This window comes from Ascaphus truei, chromosome 5 (assembly GCF_040206685.1).
Source record: "Ascaphus truei isolate aAscTru1 chromosome 5, aAscTru1.hap1, whole genome shotgun sequence".
NCBI lineage: Eukaryota > Metazoa > Chordata > Amphibia > Anura > Ascaphidae > Ascaphus > Ascaphus truei.
Genome location: NC_134487.1, coordinates 13,465,892 through 13,490,763, shown reverse-complemented (window position 1 = coordinate 13,490,763; position 24,872 = coordinate 13,465,892). Strand labels below are relative to the sequence as shown.

Below are 24,872 nucleotides of genomic sequence, written 5' to 3'. Positions count from 1 at the left end.
TGCATGAGCCAACACCTGGTGTGCTCCTGAGCTGGGTTCTTCAGTGCTGCAGTGCTGTGACTACTACTAATTCCAGCTGATGCTCAGATAGCTCTGTGTGCTAGGCTGCTGGGACCTGTCGCCGTGAGCAGAGGCCGTTTCACAGGGTGGCTGGGAGCGACACTCTCCATGTCAGCGATTTCATGTACCGTGAAAATACATCTGGACTGGGATTCATAAATCACAGGCGCTCGTGCTTGTTAAACGCGACAACCCCTAAAGGGGTCAAGGTGAGCTAATTGTCGTAACAACGTTAAACAGGTTGAAGCTAGAAAGCTGGAACGTTGTTAGGAAACGAAAATGTCACAGATTAAGAAACAAGTATTTTTAATGAGTTTTTTTAAACTTTATTTCGATATCTTTATTAGTGACAAATGGTTTGGAGGGGGGACGTATAACTTTTTGCAGGTGGCACAAAGATCTGCAACAGGGACTAGAAATGGGAAGGAGTGCGCCAGCTACAGTTCAATGCCAAAAAGTGCAGAATAATGCACCCGGGTCACAAAAATCCCCAAAGGTAAAATACAGGATTAATGTCACTATAATGTCACCTACTATAGAGGAAAGGGACCTGGGTGTCATTATTTTAGCTGGCTCAAGTAGACAAACAATGGGGGAAGCCAGCAGGATGTATAGGGAGGGGTATTAGCAGCAGAGAGAGGGGGGTATTTCCACTTTTTAGATGATTGGGGAGACCTCATCCAGAGCACGGTGTTCAGTTCTGGAGGCCGTATCTCAGGAAGGACGTATCTAAATTGGAGACCGTGCACCATTTTAGTAGCTCTTTTTTTTTTTTTGCACAATCTACAGAAGGTGGGCACAAACTGGGGGATATTCTGGGGGGGCGCGGCGCTTAGAGAGACACCGCGCTCTTCCCCACAACATTTAAACTAAATGCCGGGGAGCACGCAAGGCCTCGTGACTACCTATTACCTGCTCTGAGCCGGCTTCTGGCAACGTGTCGCCATGACAGCGGGGCGTCAAATGGCAACGCGGGGTCGAATGTCATGTCAAATTACGCCACCGATGATGGCGAAAAGGTCAGAGGGGGGCATGAGAAGGCAGAGGGGTGCAAAGAAAAAAGCTTGTGCACCCCTGATCTACAGCATAAGACTCACCAGGAAAGGCTACAGGACCTTAATAGGTGCATCTTAGAGAAGCGAGAGGGGGGGATATGAGAGAAACTTTCACGTATATTTTATTTATAAAATATTTTACCAGGAAGTAATACATTGAGAGTTACCTCTCGTTTTCAAGTATATATAGGAGGGATTAAACAAAGTACAGGAGGGAAGCGAATGCCAAAGAAAGAGGAGCGCAAAAACAAGAGGTCATTCTCCGACGGTGGAGGGCGGCGGGCTCAGGGGAAATGTGAGGAAGGGCTTCACCGAAGGGGTGGTAGATTCATGGAATAGCCCCCCAGCAGACGTGGTAGGCGAATACCGTAAGGAAAAGGCAAACGTGCTCGGGGTAGACATAAGGCTATCCTACAAATAAAAGAAAGGATCACAAAGGGTGTGAGGTTTCCCCGCAGATAGGAACATGGGGGGACACAGTGGGTCAATTGGTCCTTAGCTGCGCTCAAAAGCGATGGTCCATTGTTGCCATGGTAACCAACTGGGTTGTGGGGATTTTACCATCTTTACCTGCTCTCTATGACCACGCAGCAAGGGATAAGTCACACTTCTCTGTTTGGGCTGAATTTCCCTTATGAGTACAGGCGCATGCGTGAGATGCAGTTTGCCTATTGGGCGATATGTACTTACTCGCGAGTGTACTTAAAGTGAGTGTCCTTAAACCAGGGTATGCCTGTATACCATTAAAGTTCCAGTATATGTATCCCTCATTCCCCAGGTGTATGTTAGTGATGTGATCGGCAGACCTTTCTTCTTACCCTCGCTTGATTGCCGCCCGTAGAAGAATTGTAGGGTTACCGTGTGTGAGAGAGGTGTGTAGAGCAGATATTGATTGACAGGCAAACGCAGTTACTTCTCCTTCTCCCCCGTAAAAAAAAAGAAAGAGAGATGAGCGTTTCTCAAGGTAAATTCTCCCCGACAAAAATCTCCCATACAAACACCACCACAGGAGACTGGGTTTTACTCGCATTAAACTAATCAGCTGTGCCCAATTAATACTGCTTGGGATAAAAGTCGCAATCTAATTATCATGGTCAGGTTGGGGTTTTTTGGTAATTTGGTCGATATAGAAATGTAAAAAAAAAAAGAAACACAAAAAGCAAAAGCAGTTGGAACATTATTTGTTCTGCGTTTCTATGCGTAGAAATGAAGATGGGAGAGATCCAGAGATGGGAGAGATGCAGAGATGGGAGAGATGGGAGAGATGCAGAGAGACGAGTGCCAGGGATTACACTGCGTTAACTACACTAAACATCTGACTCTGATGTGCAATGAACGGATTTGCACAGAGAAATACGTGGCAATGGTGGATATTTTCCAGTTCCAGATTTCATTTGATGTTAATCACAAGGCGACAACATCTGTATATCATATATAATGCAGTGTGTTTCAAAAAGATGTAAAAACATAGAACCTAGTGCAGGAGCGCAACCCGAATCTGGGATTAGGGGGAGCAGTGTTTAACTACCCTCCCCTTTGACGTAGCATCGTCATGTGACACAGCATCGTGGCGTCACTGCGTCACGTTACCATGACGCCACGACGCCACATGAAAGCTCTATTACAGAGGCCCCGCTCTACGCCGCCAATCAGGTCATTGCAGGTGGGGAGGAGTGCGGTAAGCGCGATACCAATTCTTCGGGGGGGGGGGAGGGGGAATGCACCCTTGCACCGCCCTCCTTACCCCCCCAGGTTGCGCTATTGACCTACTATAATTTAAGGATTCACCAAGCCACGATGGGGGTTGCACAACCCAATTTGGTGGCAACTGCCATGGGACATCAATATCGGAGTGGAATAATTTATATAGGATTGCAAAGAAGGCTGGGGGGCCGTGATGGTCCTTTCTTCCACGTAGTAACTAAGGAGGGAGAGGGAGAAGGCGATATTATACCATTTATTGGACCAACAAGTAGTTGATCTGTTATAAGCTTTCCATCCTCTCAGGGTCCTTGAGGTTTGAAAAGCTTGTAACATATCAACTACTAAAATGTATCATATTACCCGCTCCCTCTCCCTCCTGTTACTATGTAGGGTTGCATCTTTGAAAGTGCTGTACTACAAACTAAGTGCATTCATTTCTTTTGCAGCTTGCCTTTACCTTGGATTGTCACCGCAATCTTATCGTTTATTGCATCCTCCATAACCTACAATAGGGGCCCGCCACACATCGGGGTTAAAATAGCCCAAGGGCGGCCAACTCCAGTCCTCAAGGGCCACCAACAGGCCAGGTATTAGGCTCTATCTGTGCTGAAGCAGGGATATCCTTGAACCCTGACTCGTTGGTGGACAGGAGTTGGCTACTCCTGAAAAAGCCCACTAGTGTGAATACAGTAGCTTTCCTTTTGCAGCAGATGGGTCTTCACTCACAAAGACATCGTACACAATACAGAGAGGAGAGCCTTTGAACAGCTTCCAGCCTCCCCCCTCCCCAGGTGCTGGACGGGCTGCTCGCAGTGTCTCAGCCCTGGCGCGGTGCGCTTCATTTCATTTTAAAACATCCCATAAAAACACTCCATAAACCCGAGGACAAGAGGAGGCCGGGAACATTTTAACGGGGCACTAAACGGATAACGTTCTTATGATTTTATGGCCGGCAATAATATCATATCTATATAGTTAGTGGGGTCAGTGGAGTCCCAGAGCTCAGCGATTCCTTGGTCTGCAGACACATGCGGAGGGGGAAGTGTTAGGGCATGAACAAGTCATTAACCCTTTGAATGCCCCAATATTTAGCTACGTTATGGGGTCTGGCACTCAGTGGGCCCCCATGATGCAGTACAACTTCAGTCCTCAATGGCCACCAACAGGTCAGGTTTGAAGGACATCCCTGCTTCAGCACAGCTGACTCAATCAGTGGCTCAGTCTTCGACTGTATAGTTTTGCCATCCTTGCTTCAGCTAAAGTGGCTCAATCAGTGGTGACTGAGCCACTGATTGAGCCAGCTGTGCTGACGCAGGAATATCCTTGAACCCTGACCTGTTGGTGGCCCTCGAAGACTGGAGTTGGCCACCCCTGACGGAGTAGTTACGTTTAGCATGGGGAGATCCCGTTCTGTACTCTATGGAGAGCAGAGCGCAATCTACACAGATGAGGAACAGAAGAGGGTGACGCCTCCCCTTCTGCTGTCCGTGATGGAGCGATCGTGAGTGCTGGAGGGCCCGAGTCACTCAAAGGGTTAAAGGAGGAGGTAGTCGGGTAACTAATACAATGAGAAGCCCCAACATTTGCGCCTATAACTGCAACGTTTGTTCTTATTTTGTTCACTAGTAAGATCTACAAGCAGGAAAAACTCCTGATGAAGCTGCAAGCCCCACGAAACGCGTCGGTCCGCCTACTGGTGTTTCAGAGGATTTAGACGGGACTGAAAGGAGCAACTACCGTGTTTCCGGGCGGCCGGAACCGGACGTGACCCAGCTTGATGTGACGGACCAGAGAGGAGCGGTGAGATCGCGACTCACCTTATCCTGGGGACACATTGTACATCCCACATGTCTTAACGATTTGACTTCTTGTAAGCCTTTGTTACCATTATAAAGCATATTTTATTACCAGCACCGTCTGCACTGTGCTTGCTCTCTTCGTTCTCGGAGCTCACCGGGATTACCCGACACCACACAGAACATATATAAAGATTAGTGATTTGCCGGTTTTCTTCGCTCCATGGCGAGTATAATAATTGGAGAGTGCGACACCACACGGATACCACATGTCTTTGCATTACTGCCCTATGTACCTTTTCCTTTTCCCCTCTACTTGGTTAACACCACCCCATCCCCCCATCCCCCCAACCCCTTGGAGTATTCACTAGTAAGTTCTCCCAGGTTTGTGTTGCACCAACTTCTATAAGGTCTGAGCCACATACAAGAGACAACGTGCTTCAGTCACCGACGTCTTCGGCACCATCTTGATCCATTTCCTCCTTACAGGTATCAGATTTTCATTAAAAAATTTTTAAAAAAAAGACTAAATTACCGAAATATTAACCTTTTAAAAGCAGTTTCCTTTACCTTAAGAGATTTCTCCTTGCCCTCTCCAACGCTACCGTTCTATTTTAATTCGGAGGCTGTTTGCTCTCCCCCGAGCCCAGGGTAACCGCAGATGCTTTAAATGAAGACAATCATGATTTTTAAACGCACAAAAACATCCCGATGGTTCATGCTCAGGACGCAAGATCGTAATTAGGAGTTAAACTCGGGCCTCGAGGAGGGAGAGTTTCTGCTTTAAGAGGCAAGTCGCTAGTTCACATTCAGCTTAAGAGGGACAGTGCTTTTAAAGCGTTATCACCCAACCGCCGGGGTTGCCACCTTCTATTGAAGGCTAACCCGGAGATAACATTTTTACATTGATGTTTTCTTACATATTTATCTCTCTTACATTACCTTCGGCGGCGTCTCCCGACATCTCCCCCTGCAAATCAAGTCAAAACACGGCGGCGAGACGTGACATGGTGCCGCGTTACCATCGCAACAGGACGCTACGTGACATCACGTTGCCATGACAATGGGACGCCTTATGATGTCCCGCTGTTATGGCAATGGGCATCACGTGATAACGTGACGTCACGTGGCGTCCCGTTGTCATGACAACGTGGCGCCATTTTAGTCCCGCGGCCGTGTTTTGACTTGATTTGCAGGGGGAGATGCCTGGAGGATGCCGGAGGATGTAGCCGCCCGGAGATTTACCAGGTAAACCCGTATCCCGGAGACACGTGGTCGAAAACAGCAACGGCATACATTTTATACAAATACGTTCCTTTAGTATGACAAGGCCGGAGTAAGGTAAGGAAGATCTTCATCAGGACTTTTGATTTTGACCTTTAAAACTGTGTAAAGCACATTAACGAAGGATCCAGGTTAACCATGTCATCCAAACTAATTAGATGACTGACAGGGCAGTCCTATTTACTGGCAATGATACCATGTATAGGGAATTACAGGCATACCCCACATTAAAGTACGCAGTAGGACCGGAGCATGTACAGTATGTAACTATGTAACACAGACATACACCGCATTAACGTACGCAATAGGACCAGAGCATGTACAGTATGTAACTATGTAACACAGGCATACCCCGCATTAACGTACGCAATAGGACCGGAGCATGTACAGTATGTAACTATGTAACACAGGCATACCCCGCATTAACGTACGCAATAGGACCGGAGCATGTATGTAAAGCGAAAATGTACTGAAAGTGAAGCACTCCCTTTTTTCCTCTTATCGATGCATGTACTGTACTGCAGTCATCATATACGTGCATAACTGATGTAAATAACACATGTGTAACAGGCTCTATAGTCTCCCCGCATGCGCACAGCTTCAGTACAGGTAGGGAGCCGATATTGCTGTTCAGGACGTGCTGACAGGCGCATGCGCGAGCTACCGTTTGCCTATTGGGCGACATGTCCTTACACGCGAGTGTTCTTAAAGCGAGTGTCCTTAAACCGGGGTATGCCTGTATAGTGCAATAAACAAAATCAGACAATAGGAAAGGAAATCCCTGCCCGGAGAGCTTACAATCTAGTTCGATACATTTAGGTAATTGGTCAGTCATCCAACCAGTTTTAAATAAAGTCACGTCCATGGAGCGTTTAGTCTCCGAACCTTCAACACTTCTCAGCAACAGGAAATGGCCGTGGTAATAACACTGGTTATGGGCTTCTCAATATCCCGGATATAAACCAGAGCGGCACAATAAGGAAACCCCCACAACCCTCCCGGAAAAGGAAGGATATGTCACCGTATTTCAAAGTGGGTAACATGGGGCATAAGGACAAACCCCCTGCCCCCCCATTGCAAAACACAGTGGGCAATGTAGGAACTGGACCCACAGCCGTGTGTTCCGGTCCTGCTGGGCCCACAGCCCTGTGTTCTGGCCCTGCTGAACCCACAGCCCTGTGTTCTGGCCCTGCTGAACCCACAGCCCTGTGTTCTGGCCCTGCTGGGCCCACAGCCCTGTGTTCTGGCCCTGCTGGGCCCACAGCCCTGTGTTCTGGCCCTGCTGGGCCCACAGCCCTGTGTTCTGGCCCTGCTGGGCCCACAGCCGTGTTTTGTGGCCCTGCTGGGCCCACAGCCCTGTGTTCTGGCCCTGCTGGGCCCAGGCGAGTCACCCCCGTACTTCTCCTCTGTCTGTGGCCCTGCTTGTGTTTCCATTACTTTAAAGGTGCAGTGCCACTCATTATAAGAAAAAGATTGTGCACAATTAAACGTAACGCGCTTCTTAAAGAAACATTTTGTCGTTATGATTTCTGTACGGCTGGGGAGGTTTGCCTGCAGGAGGTCCTGCTCAACACACTGACATAACACAAAAGCAAGGAGCAAATCCCTCCCAAGTGACTTCTTTGTGAAACTTACAGAATAAGGAACGTCCGGCCGTCGAGAGGTTAAAGCGTGTCACTGCTATAGGTTCATAATCCTCCTGTTCGTCCCACTATGTCAGGGATGGCCAACTCCAGTCCTCAAGGGCCACCAAAAGGTGAGGTTTTCAGGATATCCCTGCTTCAGCACAGGTGGCTCAGTCTCAGCACAGGTGGCTCAATCAGTCCCTGCTTCAGCTTAACCAGTCCCAGCTTCCGTCTTTGACTGAGCCACCTGTGCTGAAGCAGGGATATTCTGAAAACCTGACCTGTTGGTGGCCCTGGAGAGCTGGAGTTGCGCCCCCCCCCCCCCCCTCACTATGTTATCAGATGAACTCCTGCAAATCTGCTGCATTTGGGCCTTTGATCCGTCTCCCGCAGGGCAGGGGCAGAAGTGTGTGCTAGTCACAAAGCGCTGTCTGCTTTCAGACACTAAAGGACAAAGTAGATGTACAAACACAGATTTTGACTGATCTGATGTAGCACCTTTTTTGACAGCCCGTCCGGGACCAACGTGTCGCATATTAAGGTTTTCGGAGTGAGGGGGCTGTGGGATTTTTAGGTGCTGTCACCGGGAATGAACAGCCCAACCGGAACGTTTTTAGAAGCTGTCACCCCACATCAAATACAGGCTGCCAAACACTGTCGGCTACAATAAAGCGCGCGGGTTTCCTCCGCACTCGCGCCGATCTTCCAATGACCTGAATTAATATTAACTCTCCCACCAGCAAAGTCAGCGCAGAAACCCACACGGGGAAAAGTATTTTTTAACTAAATTTACCTATGCCATAATATCGCAGAATATAGGAACCTAACACACAGGCGCACACACAGATGTGACCTGTGACAATTGCCCCATACACTGTATGCTACAATGAATAACAGATTTACTTGATCATGAACATTCAACATATTAATTATTGTGAATTAATAACAAAACAGTACCGGTAGATCTAGGTTTTTTTAATAAGCAGACATAGCCACATATGGTGTTGTTGCTGTCATACTATACCATGCCTTTAACACAGATGTCAAACGCAGAGGGCGGAGATCAGGAACAGGACTGATTTCTATTATTCAGAATCCACTGAAGTCTGTAATACTATTAAAATCTATACAAATGAGTCTCAATCAGAGAGACGGACACAAAATAATCAGCGAGATGCGATTTCTGCTCTAACACTGCAATGATTACACTACCTTTGTGCTATTTAGCTGCAGTAACGGCATTGTCTCACGCGTGAAAGCCTTCTACACAGCTTAAGTAACAAAATATTTATTTTGCCATAAACACAAAGAAAATGATAACATATACTGTACAATGTGTTCTGCGTGCGTTTAAGAGTATGATTTAAAACACACATTTCTCAGTGTTTGTGCAAACTGCCTGCCGTCTTCTACCCCCGAAGTGATACTAATGAGAAGAGGGGGCGGGGGGGTTAAGATTTGGGCACATCCGAGACTCTGGAAAAGGGCACACTTCCCCAATATATACAGCACGTAAACCCCACCTTTAACCCCTGCTACCATTGTGCTAATTTGCACCAATCATGTGTTCGTGTGACAAACTACACTTTGTGTCACCCAATGACACATCCAGGCACAGGGTGAAGACACTGCTCTGCTAGAAGCATTGTAATTCGTTGACTCCTTTCCGAGTAGAGACACTGCTTTGCCAGGCTCCGTGCTAATTGCTGAGAGATCCTAATAGAAAGTGGCGGTTATGTATAAAGGCAGCTTTGCCACGTTCTACGCAGAGCGTTTAGAGCCTGTTAGCCTCACTGGCATTTCTACAAATTAAGCTGCCAGTGTACTCTCCCATCCCGAACTCCAGCGCCCACCCACGGGCGCAGTCCTGCAGACATCGGAAATTTAACAGCTTGTGAATAAATATTCCAGAAAACATATGCCCAATTATTACTACCCCTCAAGAGCCAGGCGCGTTCCACGTGTCGTATGAAGAAAAGCACAATATTGCCCCTCTAATAATTCATCACATGCCCACTTGCAATCTATCCAAGTATAACCTTCGGTGAGCACATTAGTGACTGAGAAACGGATTTCAAGGTATTTAGAGACCTCTCCCCTACTGAAGAGATTGTTACTACATAAAGTAAAGAGAGTGAGATGAATGAAACCGCAGTCACCAAGGTATGGGAAAAACAGGCAGGTGCTCTGGAGCAGCGGTGCGCAATCTGTGGGGCGCGACCCCCAGGGGGGGCGCGAGACTGCCGACGGGGGGCGCGGGGTTTACAGAGGCCCCGCGCGCTTCCCGAAGGCACTTAAATTAAGTGCCGGGGGAGCTGCAGGGCCTCTGTAAACCATACTTACCCGTGGCTCCGGCGGCTTCCTCCCGGCGTCGCCATGGCAACGCGGCGTCAAAATGACGCTGCGAGGTCATGTGACGTCACGTTGCTATGGCAACGTGACGTCATTACGCCGGTACGAGGGTAAGTTGGGGTTGGGGGGGGCGCGGGAGTGAGGGGACAGCCGGCAGGGGGGCGCAGGGAAAAAAGTTTGCGCCCCCCTGCTCTGGAGGATACTATTGTTTTATCGGTGTTGATCAAAGAAAGATCAAAAAAAGATTCTTCCTACTATTAGCACTCTATGCCGTATATTAATAAATGGGCCTAATAGCCCGACAGTAAATTACTGCAAGTCAGGGCTAGTGACCCAGAATCACCGGAGAAATCACTGCAAGTCAGGGCTAGTGACCCAGAAGCACCGGAGAAATCACTGCAAGTCAGGGCTAGTGACCCAGAATCACCAGAGAAATCACTGCAAGTCAGGGCTAGTGACCCAGAAGCACCGGAGAAATCACTGCAAGTCAGGGCTAGTGACACAGAATCACCGGAGAAATCACTGCAAGTCAGGGCTAGTGACCCAGAATCACCGGAGAAATCACTGCAAGTCAGGGCTAGTGACCCAGAATCACCGGAAAAATCACTACAAGTCAGGGCTAGTGACCCAGAATCACCGGAGAAATCACTGCAAGTCAGGGCTAGTGACCCAGAATCACCAGAGAAATCACTGCAAGTCAGGGCTAGTGACCCAGAATTACCGGAGAAATCACTGCAAGTCAGGGCTAGTGACCCAGAATCACCAGAGAAATCACTGCAAGTCAGGGCTAGTGACCCAGAATCACCGGAGAAATCAAAAAATAATAAAATTTTATTCATTCTAAATTGAGATTAAAAACACATATACATTATTAAAAAAAACCATCATAGTGTGGCAAAAAGAGCAGTTCGTCTAGGTAAATATATCAAAAATAGATAGTATCCAAAAAATACTCAATATGAACATCCAAAGTATTTATATCAGTTGTTCCTCAGGCTAGCAGATAGTCTGAAACTAATGTGGCTTGCAAATATCAATGAATTCTATCAGGTATATGTAATCATCAGAGACAGACATAAAATATGTCCAATTGATCGCATACCTCAGAGATATCACTCCAGAGGCACTGGTGTATCTTAGTACAGATAGAAAGTCAGCTGGTGTATATCTCTTTAAGGGTGATCAAATAAATAGTGAGTATGTCAAAGTTCCACATAAGTTTTATACAGTAGACACAGGATTAAAGTCCCCTGTGTCATGTGTGAAAATTTGATTATTCACAGAGATTATAATATATGCCTCAGAAATATATATAAACCCTCGGCGGGTATAATATCTATTGCAGGGCGGCAAGGTATGCTAGTATTAATACCAGTATGTCTCATACTGGTGTGTCAGTATCATAACCTGGTATGCCTTCAAAGAGTAGTCCCGTAGATTCATTAGGGTAAACATATAATAATACACAACACTATAGGATACTTAATATTATTCAAAATGAATCATAGTATAGTCACAGAGACAAAGTATCCATTATAGGTAGGACCTCGGCGGGTCATACAAACTGAAAGGAGCTGGTGCAGATACAAGCCTGTCTGCTGTCTGAGCGGTATGGATGTCGCCACTTCGGATGACGTCACAGACGTGACGTCCTACGTTCCCGACGCACGTTTCACATGTTCACCACGCTTCTTCAGGGGTGGGAGTTTAAAACTATGATCTATCCGGTGAGTATTTATACTCTCAATGGAGTGTTGGTTCAGCCCACAGTTGACTAAAGTAGGCGGTGTCTGAACCTGCAGCTCAAACCGATCCTGGAGGCGAAGTGAACTTGTGATGTCTTATATTAAAACTTAACATTAATACAGTGTTATCAGATCATTAATTGTGAAGATAGCGCTTAGAGATGGTTTTCTATTGCTAGACCAACCCTGTGTTAGTGGCTATTGTATGTATTGTATAATCGCGAGGTATACATAAGTGTCAATGGATAATGGTATTGGGGTCAGGTAAGTATGTTATAGACAGTGATATGTGGCTGTATTTAAATATGGTGGTGATTTAAATAAAATATATTAAGGTGTAATAGATATATGTAAGAGTGAAATAAAATTAAAGTGTTGGAAACTGTGTGTTGTGTTTATTTAATAATATTAATAATAATAATCCTATTTAATAAAGGGGTAGTAATTCACAAATGACTATATATTAATAAACCAAGGTCATATTAAAAGAAAAGTGACTTAGTGTACTGTGTAGGAGTGTCTCTAGATTATAACGGTCTGCCCCTAATGGTCAATGCAGATCTTATTTAAGGTATAGTCACTATGTCTTAAAGTGTGGTATGTGAAATATACAGTGTAGGAGTGAATGTTAATGAAAATGATCTGCCCATGTTGGTCAATACAGATTAAAAAACGACCATACTACTTACCCCATATTCAAAATACATCCCACAAATACAACCAAGGGGGAAAAAAGGGGAGGGGGGAAAAAAGGGGGAGAGGGGAGGGCTACCGTACCATAGAACCCTCCTTCTATAAAGTGTAGAGCTTACATGTATATCCACTATACATATATAGGACACATAGTCAGGTAACAAAGATTAAATAAAGGGAGAATATAGAAATCCTTCATTGAGTCCCATAGGGGCAAGGGTATGCAGTTGGAATATCTAACGGCATTCCTGTTGTAGTAGCCGCTTATCAGAATTGCCTCCCCTAGGATCTCTAGGTATGTGTTCAATGCCGCAAAAATGCATGACCTTTGGATCTCCCTTATGGTTTTCTATTACATGTCTAGCAACAGGGGTGTCAGTTGCATTGCGGACATTCCCTATATGCTCCAGTACCCTCGTCTTTAGTTGCCTATGGGTCTTACCCACATACATAGCGCCACAATCACAGGTCATTAGATAAATTGTGCCAAGAGTAAGACAACTAATGAAATCCTTTATTTGAAACGTTGTAGTAGTGTTAGAGTCCGTAAATTGTTTAGTAACTGACATGAAAGGACAGGCTTTGCACCTCGAACAGGGAAATGAACCACAGGGTTTGGTACCCATCCATGTTTTCGTATTTTGTTTGCTAAAATGGCTATCTACCAGTCTATCTTTGATGTTCTTATTGCGTCTACACCCTGTAGTTGGTGTGTCTTTGAGCACTTTACGTAGGTCTATATCTCCAAGCAAGATGTGCCAGTGCCTTTGGAGGATGCTTCTAGCCTCTTGCCATTGATTATTGTAGGTGGAAATAAACCTAATGACATCCTCTCGAGGTTTAATCTTATGAGGTATCAGCAAATTCGGTCTTAAGGACGTCAGGGCCCTATAATACGCCCTTCTGATTAATTTATTGCTGTATCCTCTCATCTGAAACCTTTTAGACATATCAGCTGCCTGTTTGATAAATTCCTCTGTGGTCGAGCCGTTGCTTCGTAGCCTTAGGAACTGTCCTATTGCTATGTTACTGGTGATATGTTTAGGATGATGGCTGTTAGCCATCAATAGGCTATTGGTCGAAGTTGGTTTTCTGAAAATACTAGTTTCAATATTGCCATCTATATAGTGATATCCAAAAATTCGATTTTCTTTCTATCGAATTGTACCGTTAATTTTAGGTTGTGGTCATTTCGGTTCAGACTTTCAATAAAATTGTGAAGTAGTTCCTCAGTACCATTCCATACCATCAAAATATCGTCAATGTACATATCACCAGTAACATACCAATAGGACAGTTCCTAAGGCTACGACGTAACTGCAGCACTAAATGCGATGTACGCTGACCGGCAGCCAGTGTGATGTACGCTGACCGGCAGCCAGTGTGATGTACGCTGACCGGCAGCCACTGTGATGTATGCTGACCGGCAACCACTGTGATGCACGCTGACCGGCAGCCACTGTGATGCACGCTGGCCAGCAGCCACTGTGATGTACGCTGACCGGCAGCCACTGTGATGTACGCTGACCGGCAGCCACTGTGATGTACGCTGACCGGCAGCCACTGTGATGCACGCTGGCCAGCAGCCACTGTGATGTACGCTGGCCAGCAGCCACTGTGATGTACGCTGACCGGCAGCCACTGTGATGTATGCTGACTGGCAGCCACTGTGATGTACGCTGACTGGCAGCCACTGTGATGTACGCTGACCGGCAGCCACTGTGATGTACGCTGACCGGCAGCCACTGTGATGTACGCTGACCGGCAGCCACTGTGATGTATGCTGACCGGCAGCCACTGTGATGTATGCTGACCGGCAGCCACTGTGATGTACGCTGACCGGCAGCCACTGTGATGTATGCTGACTGGCAGCCACTGTGATGTACGCTGACCGGCAGCCACTGTGATGTATGCTGACCGGCAGCCACTGTGATGTACGCTGACCGGCAGCCACTGTGATGCACGCTGACCGGCAGCCACTGTGATGTACGCTGACCGGCAGCCACTGTGATGTATGCTGACCGGCAGCCACTGTGATGTACGCTGACCGGCAGCCACTGTGATGTACGCTGACCGGCAGCCACTGTGATGTACGCTGACCGGCAGCCACTGTGATGCACGCTGACTGGCAGCCACTGTGATGTATGCTGACCGGCAGCCACTGTGATGCACGCTGACCGGCAGCCACTGTGATGTACGCTGGCCAGCAGCCACTGTGATGTATGCTGACCGGCAGCCACTGTGATGCACGCTGACCGGCAGCCACTGTGATGCACGCTGACCGGCAGGACCAGCAGCCATGATGCGCGTTTTAAGTGAAACGTCTTTGTCTTTTGTCACAGAAATTGTATTTGTGATGGTGATGTTTTTGGATAAAAATCAAAACTGGGGGAGGGGGGTGTGTGTGTGTGTGTGTCACTGCCTTCCTCGTCTTTGGTGACCCCTGCTGGCAGCTCTGTCGGCCTCACCTGCCAGCAGTGATGTCACTTCCGTCACCACTGACTTCCATCTCAAGTAAACACTTCAAAACGACAACTGCAATAACATTATAATTTGAAAGGAACAACGGCACTGCCCCCCTAACAGCTCCAGCGAGCTTTCATTACAATAGGGCGGGAAGATGACTTTTCAGTAGCCCCTTGAGAAGTCATCACAGTTACAGCTTGCGGTGCTTTGCTAAACCCCTCTTACTGCTGGAGATGCCTCACACTACTGCGCGCACAGCTCTGCGGGGGTTAAAAACAGGGACCACATCTTGTTCACGGTGAAGAGGTAATTCCTCAGCCACCGTTACCCGAAATTTACAACGGTCTCTGGACAGCTCCCCCATAGTCCCCGTCGTTGGTGGGCAACAGACTCCCTGTGCTCCACCTGTGGCCGCAAACCATTTGCTGCCTCTGCCGCCCGCTCTCCCTCTCTCGGTGCAGAGGGGTGGAGATCTTGCTAGCATGGATCGAAGCTTCTCCCCGCGCTCAGCTGCTTAATGCGATGTTGAATACTGCTCCACCCCCCCCCTCTCCTGTGCTAATCACTAGTTCCCAGCATAAGAATCGGAGTGGGACAGGATTCAACAGCCCACCAGGATTATGCAGCTGACCGGAGCAGGGAGAAGCTCCCACACACAGCTGCGAGCCTGCAATGTCCCTTCTGTCTGTGCACTATATATACACATGTATGTAGCTAAACAAGATGGCCACACACACCAGGTAGAGCGCCATCGTGGTGCAAGGTATAGGAAATCAGGAATAGTCACTTTTGATCACAAGTGATTTATAAAACCAGACCAAAAGTTTTTTATTTGTTAAATGCACACACAGGCCCGAAGTTTCTGTCCCAGGACATACAGGATTTGTTTTTTGACTATCCCATATATTTTTGTTGCCCATCACTGATTGGCATGTTATGTGGTGGAAGGACCCGTTCCCTTTATATTCCCTTCCGATATCTCAGCACGTTGCAGCACAGTGACATGTGGGAATACATTCAGAGAATTCTACATCCGATATCTCAGCACGTTGCAGCACAGTGACATGTGGGAATACATTCAGAGAATTCTACATCCGATATATCAGCACGTTGCAGCACAGTGACATGTGGGAATACATTCAGAGAACTCTACATCCGATATATCAGCACGTTGCAGCACAGTGACATGTGGGAATACATTCAGAGAATTCTACATCCAACCGTTACACAAATACATCAAACTTAGAAATAGAAGCAGGTCACGTTCTGCGGCAAAGTGCAGCGTGCAACAATCACTGACCCCCACAGGCCCAGCGTGCAACAGTCACTGACCCCACAGGCCCAGCGTGCAACAGTCGCTGACCCCACAGGCCCAGCGTGCAACAGTCACTGACCCCACAGGCACAGCGTGCAACAATCACTGACCCCCACAGGCCCAGCGTGCAACAGTCACTGACCCCCACAGGCCCAGCGTGCAACAGTCACTGACCCCACAGGCCCAGCGTGCAACAGTCACTGACCCCACGGGCCCAGCGTGCAACAGTCACTGACCCCACAGGCCCAGCGTGCAACAGTCACTGACCCCACAGGCCCAGCGTGCAACAGTCGCTGACCCCACAGGCCCAGCATGCAACAGTCACTGACCCCACAGGCCCAGCGTGCAACAGACATTGACCCCACAAGCCCAGCGTGCAACAGTCACTGACCCCACAGGCCCAGCGTGCAACAGTCACTGACCCCACAGGCCCAGCGTGCAACAGTCACTGACCCCACAGGCCCAGCGTGCAACAGTCACTGACCCCACAGGCCCAGCGTGCAACAGTCACTGACCCCACAGGCCCAGCGTGCAACAGTCACTGACCCCACAGGCCCAGCGTGCAACAGTCACTGACCCCACAGGCCCAGCGTGCAACTGGAAATCTGGATTTGTTTTTGCCCTTTGGGGTTCTGCCCTCTGGCACAGCGGTTTTTCCGTCCACTTTACTGCCGCCCTTGCATCAGCCTATCTAGCAGAGATACGTTCAAATCCTATACAGTATGTGTTTTTTTTTTTAATCAGTTGTGTAATGTTAGATAATACTTACTGCATTTGTTTCTTTTGTCTCCGCACCCTTTATAATGAGTTTTTATGTATTAAGCTTCCTTGGGTTTCTTTAGCAACCCTGTACTAAAGCACAGCACTTCCTCTTTTGAAATAGGCAGCCATATTGTGAACCCCGGAAAGCAGCATTTTTGCCGATCTATCAGCAGTTTAGGTAATTACATTTATTTAAAAAGTCAAGCAACTGCTGCGTCTATCAAGACAAAAGGATAAGCAAACGGTATTGCCCCTTTATTCCATATGACCTGACGGTGCAATTGCCTATTAAATAAAATACATGTGGTTCGCGGTTACCTGCCGCAAACCGTCCCGCAAACCGCCAAAGCGTCGTATTGCGAATCCAATGTTAATCCGCGGCAGCGGCGAGCGTGGGGTAATGCGTACGGCGGAATGTTGCGGTTCCCGTTGGACATATTGAAACGTTTCGTTATGCGCGGCTTGTCTTTGCGCAGGGTTATAGGAGAAACACGGAAACACGAGCTTACCTGAGCAGCGGGTGGAAGATGAGGGTGATATTCCTGGCTCCTGGCTTGCAGACAAACCTTGCCCCTCCACCTTCTATTAAATTATCGTCGGGACCACCTAAGCAGTAACAAAAAAACACAAGACCAGCATTAAAAAAAATGTCCTTTTATCAAACAGTCAATATAAGAAATGGGACCAATATTTACGGCACAAGTTGCAAATTGTGATGCCTTTAAGGGGAGCGATATGAGCGTTCTTTATACTGTAGATCAGGGGTTTTAAATTCGTTTTCAAGACAACCCCCCCCCCCCAAACAGGTCAGGTTCTCAGGGCATCCCTGCTTCAGAACAGGTGGCCACTGATTGAGCCACCTGTGCTGAAGCAGTCTTCGACTGAGCCACCTGTATTGAAGCAGGAATATCTTTAAAACCTGACCTGTAGGGGGAGCAGGGGGGGAGAAGAGGGGGGGGGGCTTATAGCGCGATGCGATTCTTTGGACCCCAAGCACCGCGTTATAAGGGGGTTGAGCTGTATGTATTACATGGATAGTGAAGACTTTTAATATATATCAAATAGCCCACGGTCCAGTTATTTTCGCAATTTAATCAAAGACAATAGAAAACATCTTTCACAGCATCATTTCTGTTGGCTACATCATTCCGGCATATAGAATTTAGTTATAGAATGGAGAATCGTTAGCTTGGTGGTAAAGGATTCGGAACTCTATAAGTCCTGATACACTCTCTATACATTTTCTTACATAGCAATCACCTGTTTTTCTCAGTGTCAGCCCAAAATGCTCTTAGTCAATCATCAATAACAGAACACCGTTTCTCCATTTAGCAATATTTACTCTGATCTAGAAGACCCTCTTTGTTCTGTCACTAAGTAACTATAATTAATCCTATGTTTCCTATCTTTTAAGACCCATCTCTATTGTATTGACTTTTATTATTTAACTAACCTTTGAATCCAAACTGTTGCAATTTAGCAGACATTAAAATACACCTGTCTGTCTTCAGCTTATCTTTGCAGAGGTGGCTAACCATTTTCCAATATAATTTCTAATTTAACACTAAATTACTTATTTTAACCAGCTACATACTGAATATAGAGAACATAGCATAATTAATATTTAAAACACACACACACACACATAAAATTACGTTTATGATGGTAAAAAGGTGACAAAAACCCTCCACAGTAAAGCATATAGCCAATGTAAATATTACTGTATGCTCATTTTAATGTCTTAAACAGGTCTGCAACCCCACCTTTCACCATTATCACCCAGCACACAGCACTTGCATTGGCTTAGGGGTTGTTCATGTAATGTGAGCTTGAGACAAAGGGTGGCACTGTGTGCTCATTTGCATGTCATTTCCCAGAATCCCTTGCTGCAGTGGAAGTGCTGTGTGCTGGGTGATAATGGTGAAAGGCGGGGCTGCAGACCTGTCTAAGACATGAAAATGAGCATACAGTAATATCTACATTGTGTATACAGACTTAGGTTTCACTATGTATATTTATTTCTCCATTTATTGTTAGCCCAATGGGAGAAGCACAGGGATTCACTTTCTGTTTTTTTCACATATGTATGGCCAATCTTTTCACCAGCATCATGCTCCTTACACAAAGAAGCGCAGTGAACTCACTGCGCTTCTCCGTGAAAGGAGCATGATGCTGGTGAAAAGATTGGCCATACATATGTGAAAAAAACAGAAAGTGAATCCCTGTGCTTCTCCCATTGGGCTAACAATAAATGGGGAAATAAATATACATAGTGAAACCTAAGTCTGTAAGACAAAAGGAGACTTTTGGTTTGAAATCATCCTCTCTTCAGTTAGCAAAAGCCTTCTGTCAATATAGATCCTTTCCTACGGTCATATAGTATCTTTATGAAACATCCTGATCGTATTATATTTGCAAAGCAGCAGGCTCCTAGAGAATATTCGTCTTAATTAGTTTGTTAAACGCTTAATCTGGTTTATAATCTGCATTATGAGAACACTCAGAAATCCCAAATGATGGACCTCATATTTGAGCTCTGTGACTCCATTCCCATATGTTACGTTCATCAATTGCTGCAAAGCTGTCTGGGCCATGTACTGATGACAGCAAAACCGGTTATATTAATCTGAGTTTAGAGCACAGGATTAAACCCTTGACTGCCAAGTAGTCTACATATGACCCTCATAATAGAGATATTTGCACCTTGGCCCTCTATGAAAATGGGGGAGGTAAATATGAATGAACGAGTTGCAGATGCATGGAACAGCTTTCTAGCCTAACAGTAGGGTCAGATACAATCAAAGATTTCAAGTATAGTTAGGACAGACACAAAGGGGACCTTACAGTATGACATATGGAAAATGACTTGGACTTTGCAGAGCCTATACATTTGTCTGATACTAGATGAGAGGTATGAGGTACTGAAGGACACTCTCTGATGTGGTGTAGTGTATGATCTGATAGCAAGCCAGGCAATTGGACAGACTAGGTTAGTCTCAAATGCACAGGTGGGCGCTGCCAGTCTTACCGCATCATTACCGTGCTCACAACCTACTCACTAACAATGCACAGGTGGGTGGGCGCTGCCAGTCTTACCGTATAATTACCATTCTTATAACCTACTCACTAACAATGCACAGGTGGGTCGGCACTGCCAGTCTTACCGTATAATTACCATTCTTATAACCTACTCACTAACAATGCACAGGTGGGTGGGCACTGCCAGTCTTACCACATCATTACCGTGCTCACAACCTACTCACTAACAATGCACAGGTGGGTGGGCACTGCAAGTCTTACCGCATCATTACCGTCCTCACAATCTACTCACCAACAATGCACAGGTGGGTGGGTGGGCGCTGCCAGTCTTACTAACTAATTACTGTTCTCACAACCTACTCACTAACAATGCACATGTGGGTGGGCGCTGCCAGTCTTACCGCATCATTACCGTCCTCACAACCTACTCACTAACAATGCACAGGTGGGTGGGCACTGTCAGTCTAACCATATAATTACCGTTCTTATAACCTGCTCACTAACAATGCACAGGTGGGTGGGCACTGCCACTCTTACAATATAATTACCGTTCTTATAACCTGCTCACTAACAATGCACAGGTGGGTGGGCACTGCCATTCTTACCGCATAATTACCGTCCTCACAACCTACTCACTAACAATGCACAGGTGGGTGGGACTGCCAGTCTTACCGCATAATTACTGTTTTCACAACCTACTCACTAACAATGCACAGGTGGGTGAGACATCTCTCTTGTAGCCACGGGCATATTGCTAAACGATACCCTTTGAGAATCATAGTAATCAAAAACAGGTGAGTACAATAAGTATTTGATAAGATTAGAACTACATTGGATGTGGTCAAATATTAATTTTTAAACCTTTTTTTAATTAATTATTTTTTTTACAGGAAATACACATATATATATATACATATTTTTTTACACTAACAATAATTCTATATTTTTCCTGAGGAAGCCGATTATACAGAGAAGTCTTTCTCGGAGAGCAGCGGTGACGATGGGAAGAGGAGGACTTCTCTACCATTACTGCCATCTGCCGGATCATGGCCATGTTATTTCCAATAGAGCAACCAATACATATGAGCTCAGAGTATCTTCAGTTACACTGCATTCTTTCCACAGAGATCTGGGGTTGATTGCGTACAGACAGGGGGTTCTCAACTCCAGTCCTCAAGAACCCCCAACAGGACAGGTTGTCAGGATATCCCTGCTTCAGCACAGGTGGCTGAATCAGTCTCTGCTTCAGCACAGGGGGCTCAATCAGTGGCTCAGTCTTTGACTGAGCCACTGATTGAGCCCCCTGTGCTGAAGCAGGGATATCCAGCAAACCTGACCTGTTGTGGGGGGGGGGGGGTCTTGATGACTGGGGATGAGCCCCCCAGGCCTATTTCACTGTCACTCGCTGATATCTGCAATAAACGTCAGTTCCTTTGAGGCAGTGGGACAATTTGATTAGGATTAGTAGACATGGTAAGGTGACACGCGTGGGCATCACGTTCTTATAGCTCCTCCCTCGTGTCACGTTATTGTATATTGCGTGGGACTTTCCACGGACGAAATGCCCACCCCCTCAGATTAGTTCTCTTGACAGGGTGGGACAATATTTAAGGAAGTACTTCATTCAAAAAGCAACCCTCTTTCTGAAATCTGGGCAAGAAAAGAAAAGCATTTCTCATTTCCCACATCTGGGTCTTTTATAGCCTTAACTTGTCACCCAGCACCCACTACTCATGCCCCTGCTCTTCAACCAATATCCTTATAAACAGAATTTATAAATATGAGGGAGAGTGCATATATCTTTAAATATTGTCTTAAAAGAATTGATAATTAAAATAAAATTTAAAAAAAAGTATCACTTGCTTATAAAGTACAAACTTGCAGAATTTGCGCCAAAGTTAAAAACAAGAGCGGGATCCCTTTTCCGGGCCGTAATAATAAACCATGAGGTCTCCGTGTAGGAATGTAAGGGTCCTACATCTAGAGACTGCCCCAGTTTGGGACCAATTGAATGAATTAAAGAAAGTGCATTTTTAAAGATGGTTAACGGGCAACTTTCTGCCTCTGAGCCAATCAGGAACAGTGACCTCACAGGGCAGACTTACTGACTGGCTCACTATCAGTTTCCTCTCTGAGTCCATATTAAAAGGACCCACACATGATTTGCTGTAAAAGCTTAATATCTGCTTAACGGGGGAGCTCTTGGTACCGTAGAGATCACCGGATACAAACAAAGTTAAAAAATAAATAAACTACAAAATGGATGAATTAGAACTGCCTGACCCTTTAATTACGATATTTGTTTGGGGTAGGCGATTACTGTACGGTGTTAAAGTATGTTGTGTAATTACATTATTCATGTTTTGAAATTATGTAACTACTTTGGTGAGATGTGAGGCACAGCACATTAATAACTGCTGAGTATAATTAGTCATCTTAAAGAAAATAGAGAGGATGAAATTCCCCTTCAAGTGGAACTCTTACTTGGTTTCAGTGAAAAATGTATGTTCCTATTTGAGCAGGTTCTGTGTAATTCCCATGTTACCGACATTTACGGCCCTTCTCCGGTATCCTGTCTGGCAAAGTACTAAAGATTTACAGTTTTACCTTTAGATTCTGAAACTACTAAAAGAAAAGAGATTAGGTAAAGAGCATAAAAACCTTCCAAAGCATATATAACTGCTGTGACACGTGGGGTACATGGAGGGCGCTATATAAATAAAGATATATTTACATGGATTCACAAGGAATGGTTTTCAACATCAAAATAAATGCCAAAACATACTCGGACCTGCAAGAGAGCTGCCGTGCCAAGATGTTTCTGCAAGAGAGCTGCAGTGCCAAGATGTTTCTGCAAGAGAGCTGCAGTGCCAAGATGTTTCTGCAGAGAGCTGCAGTGCCAAGATGTTTCTGCAGAGAGCTGCAGTGCCAAGATGTTTCTGCAAGAGAGCTGCAGTGCCAAGATGTTTCTGCAAGAGACCTGCAGTGCCAAGATGTTTCTGCAAGAGAGCTGCAGTGCCAAGATGTTTCTGCAGAGAGCTGCAGTGCCAAGATGTTTCTGCAAGAGAGCTGCAGTGCCAAGATGTTTCTGCAAGAGAGCTGCAGTGCCAAGATGTTTCTGCAAGAGAGCTGCAGTGCCAAGATGTTTCTGCAGAGAGCTGCAGTGCCAAGATGTTTCTGCAGAGAGCTGCAGTGCCAAGATGTTTCTGCAAGAGACCTGCAGTGCCAAGATGTTTCTGCAAGAGAGCTGCAGTGCCAAGATGTTTCTGCAGAGACCTGCAGTGCCAAGATGTTTCTGCAAGAGAGCTGCAGTGCCAAGATGTTTCTGCAGAGACCTGCAGTGCCAAGATGTTTCTGCAGAGAGCTGCAGTGCCAAGATGTTTCTGCAGAGAGCTGCAGTGCCAAGATGTTTCTGCAGAGAGCTGCAGTGCCAAGATGTTTCTGCAGAGAGCTGCAGTGCCAAGATGTTTCTGCAAGAGACCTGCAGTGCCAAGATGTTTCTGCAGAGAGCTGCAGTGCCAAGATGTTTCTGCAGAGAGCTGCAGTGCCAAGATGTTTCTGCAAGAGAGCTGCAGTGCCAAGATGTTTCTGCAGAGAGCTGCAGTGCCAAGATGTTTCTGCAGAGAGCTGCAGTGCCAAGATGTTTCTGCAGAGACCTGCAGTGCCAAGATGTTTCTGCAGAGACCTGCAGTGCCAAGATGTTTCTGCAGAGACCTGCAGTGCCAAGATGTTTCTGCAGAGAGCTGCAGTGCCGAGATGTTTCTGCAAGAGACCTGCAGTGCCAAGATGTTTCTGCAAGAGAGCTGCAGTGCCAAGATGTTTCTGCAAGAGACCTGCAGTGCCAAGATGTTTCTGCAAGAGACCTGCAGTGCCAAGATGTTTCTGCAGAGACCTGCAGTGCCAAGATGTTTCTGCAGAGAGCTGCTGTGCCAAGATGTTTCTGCAGAGAGCTGCAGTGCCGAGATGTTTCTGCAAGAGACCTGCAGTGCCAAGATGTTTCTGCAAGAGAGCTGCAGTGCCAAGATGTTTCTGCAAGAGACCTGCAGTGCCAAGATGTTTCTGCAAGAGACCTGCAGTGCCAAGATGTTTCTGCAAGAGACCTGCAGTGCCAAGATGTTTCTGCAAGAGAGCTGCAGTGCCAAGATGTTTCTGCAGAGAGCTGCAGTGCCAAGATGTTTCTGCAGAGAGCTGCAGTGCCAAGATGTTTCTGCAAGAGAGCTGCAGTGCCAAGATGTTTCTGCAAGAGACCTGCAGTGCCAAGATGTTTCTGCAGAGACCTGCAGTGCCAAGATGTTTCTGCAGAGAGCTGCAGTGCCAAGATGTTTCTGCAGAGACCTGCAGTGCCAAGATGTTTCTGCAGAGAGCTGCAGTGCCAAGATGTTTCTGCAGAGAGCTGCAGTGCCAAGATGTTTCTGCAAGAGAGCTGCAGTGCCAAGATGTTTCTGCAAGAGACCTGCAGTGCCAAGATGTTTCTGCAAGAGAGCTGCAGTGCCAAGATGTTTCTGCAAGAGAGCTGCAGTGCCAAGATGTTTCTGCATGAGAGCACAGGCTTAGGAGACCACAGAAGAACTGATAAGACAGATTGCTTCGTTCACTCCTATGAAGTTAGCCGAAAATCAATGGTAATGACTAGTGAATGGTGACTTAAAACAGGAGTGCTCTACTCCAATCCTCAAGTCCCCCTTCCCCCCCCCAACAGGTCAGGTTTTCAGGATATCCCAGCTTCAGCACAGGTGGCTCAATCAGAGGGTCAATCGAAGACTGAGTTTCTGATTGAGCCACCTGTTCTGAAGCAGGGACCGATTGAGCAACCTGTGCTGATGCAGGGATATCTTGAAAATCTTACCTGTTTGAGGGGGTGGGGGGCTTGAGCACCCCTGCCTTAAGGTAAAACCCCACCCTTAATGTGAGCTTGCATTTCAGAATCTCTGCTTAGGTGGTTTCAGCCTGGCTGGGTCCTGTAATATGTTGTTTCA

At 46.5% G+C, this 24,872-nt stretch overlaps 1 protein-coding gene across 1 annotated transcript in view; it reads right to left on the bottom strand.

Moving 5' to 3' along the window:
• The window catches only part of EXOC4 (exocyst complex component 4), a 409,051-nt gene that overhangs the window by 199,312 nt on the left and 184,867 nt on the right, over positions 1 to 24,872 (bottom strand). Inside the window, exon 10 of the mRNA XM_075599349.1 lies at positions 17,367 to 17,463. Coding sequence (XP_075455464.1) covers positions 17,367 to 17,463 — 97 coding nt within the window. The remainder of the gene's footprint in view (positions 1 to 17,366; positions 17,464 to 24,872) is intronic.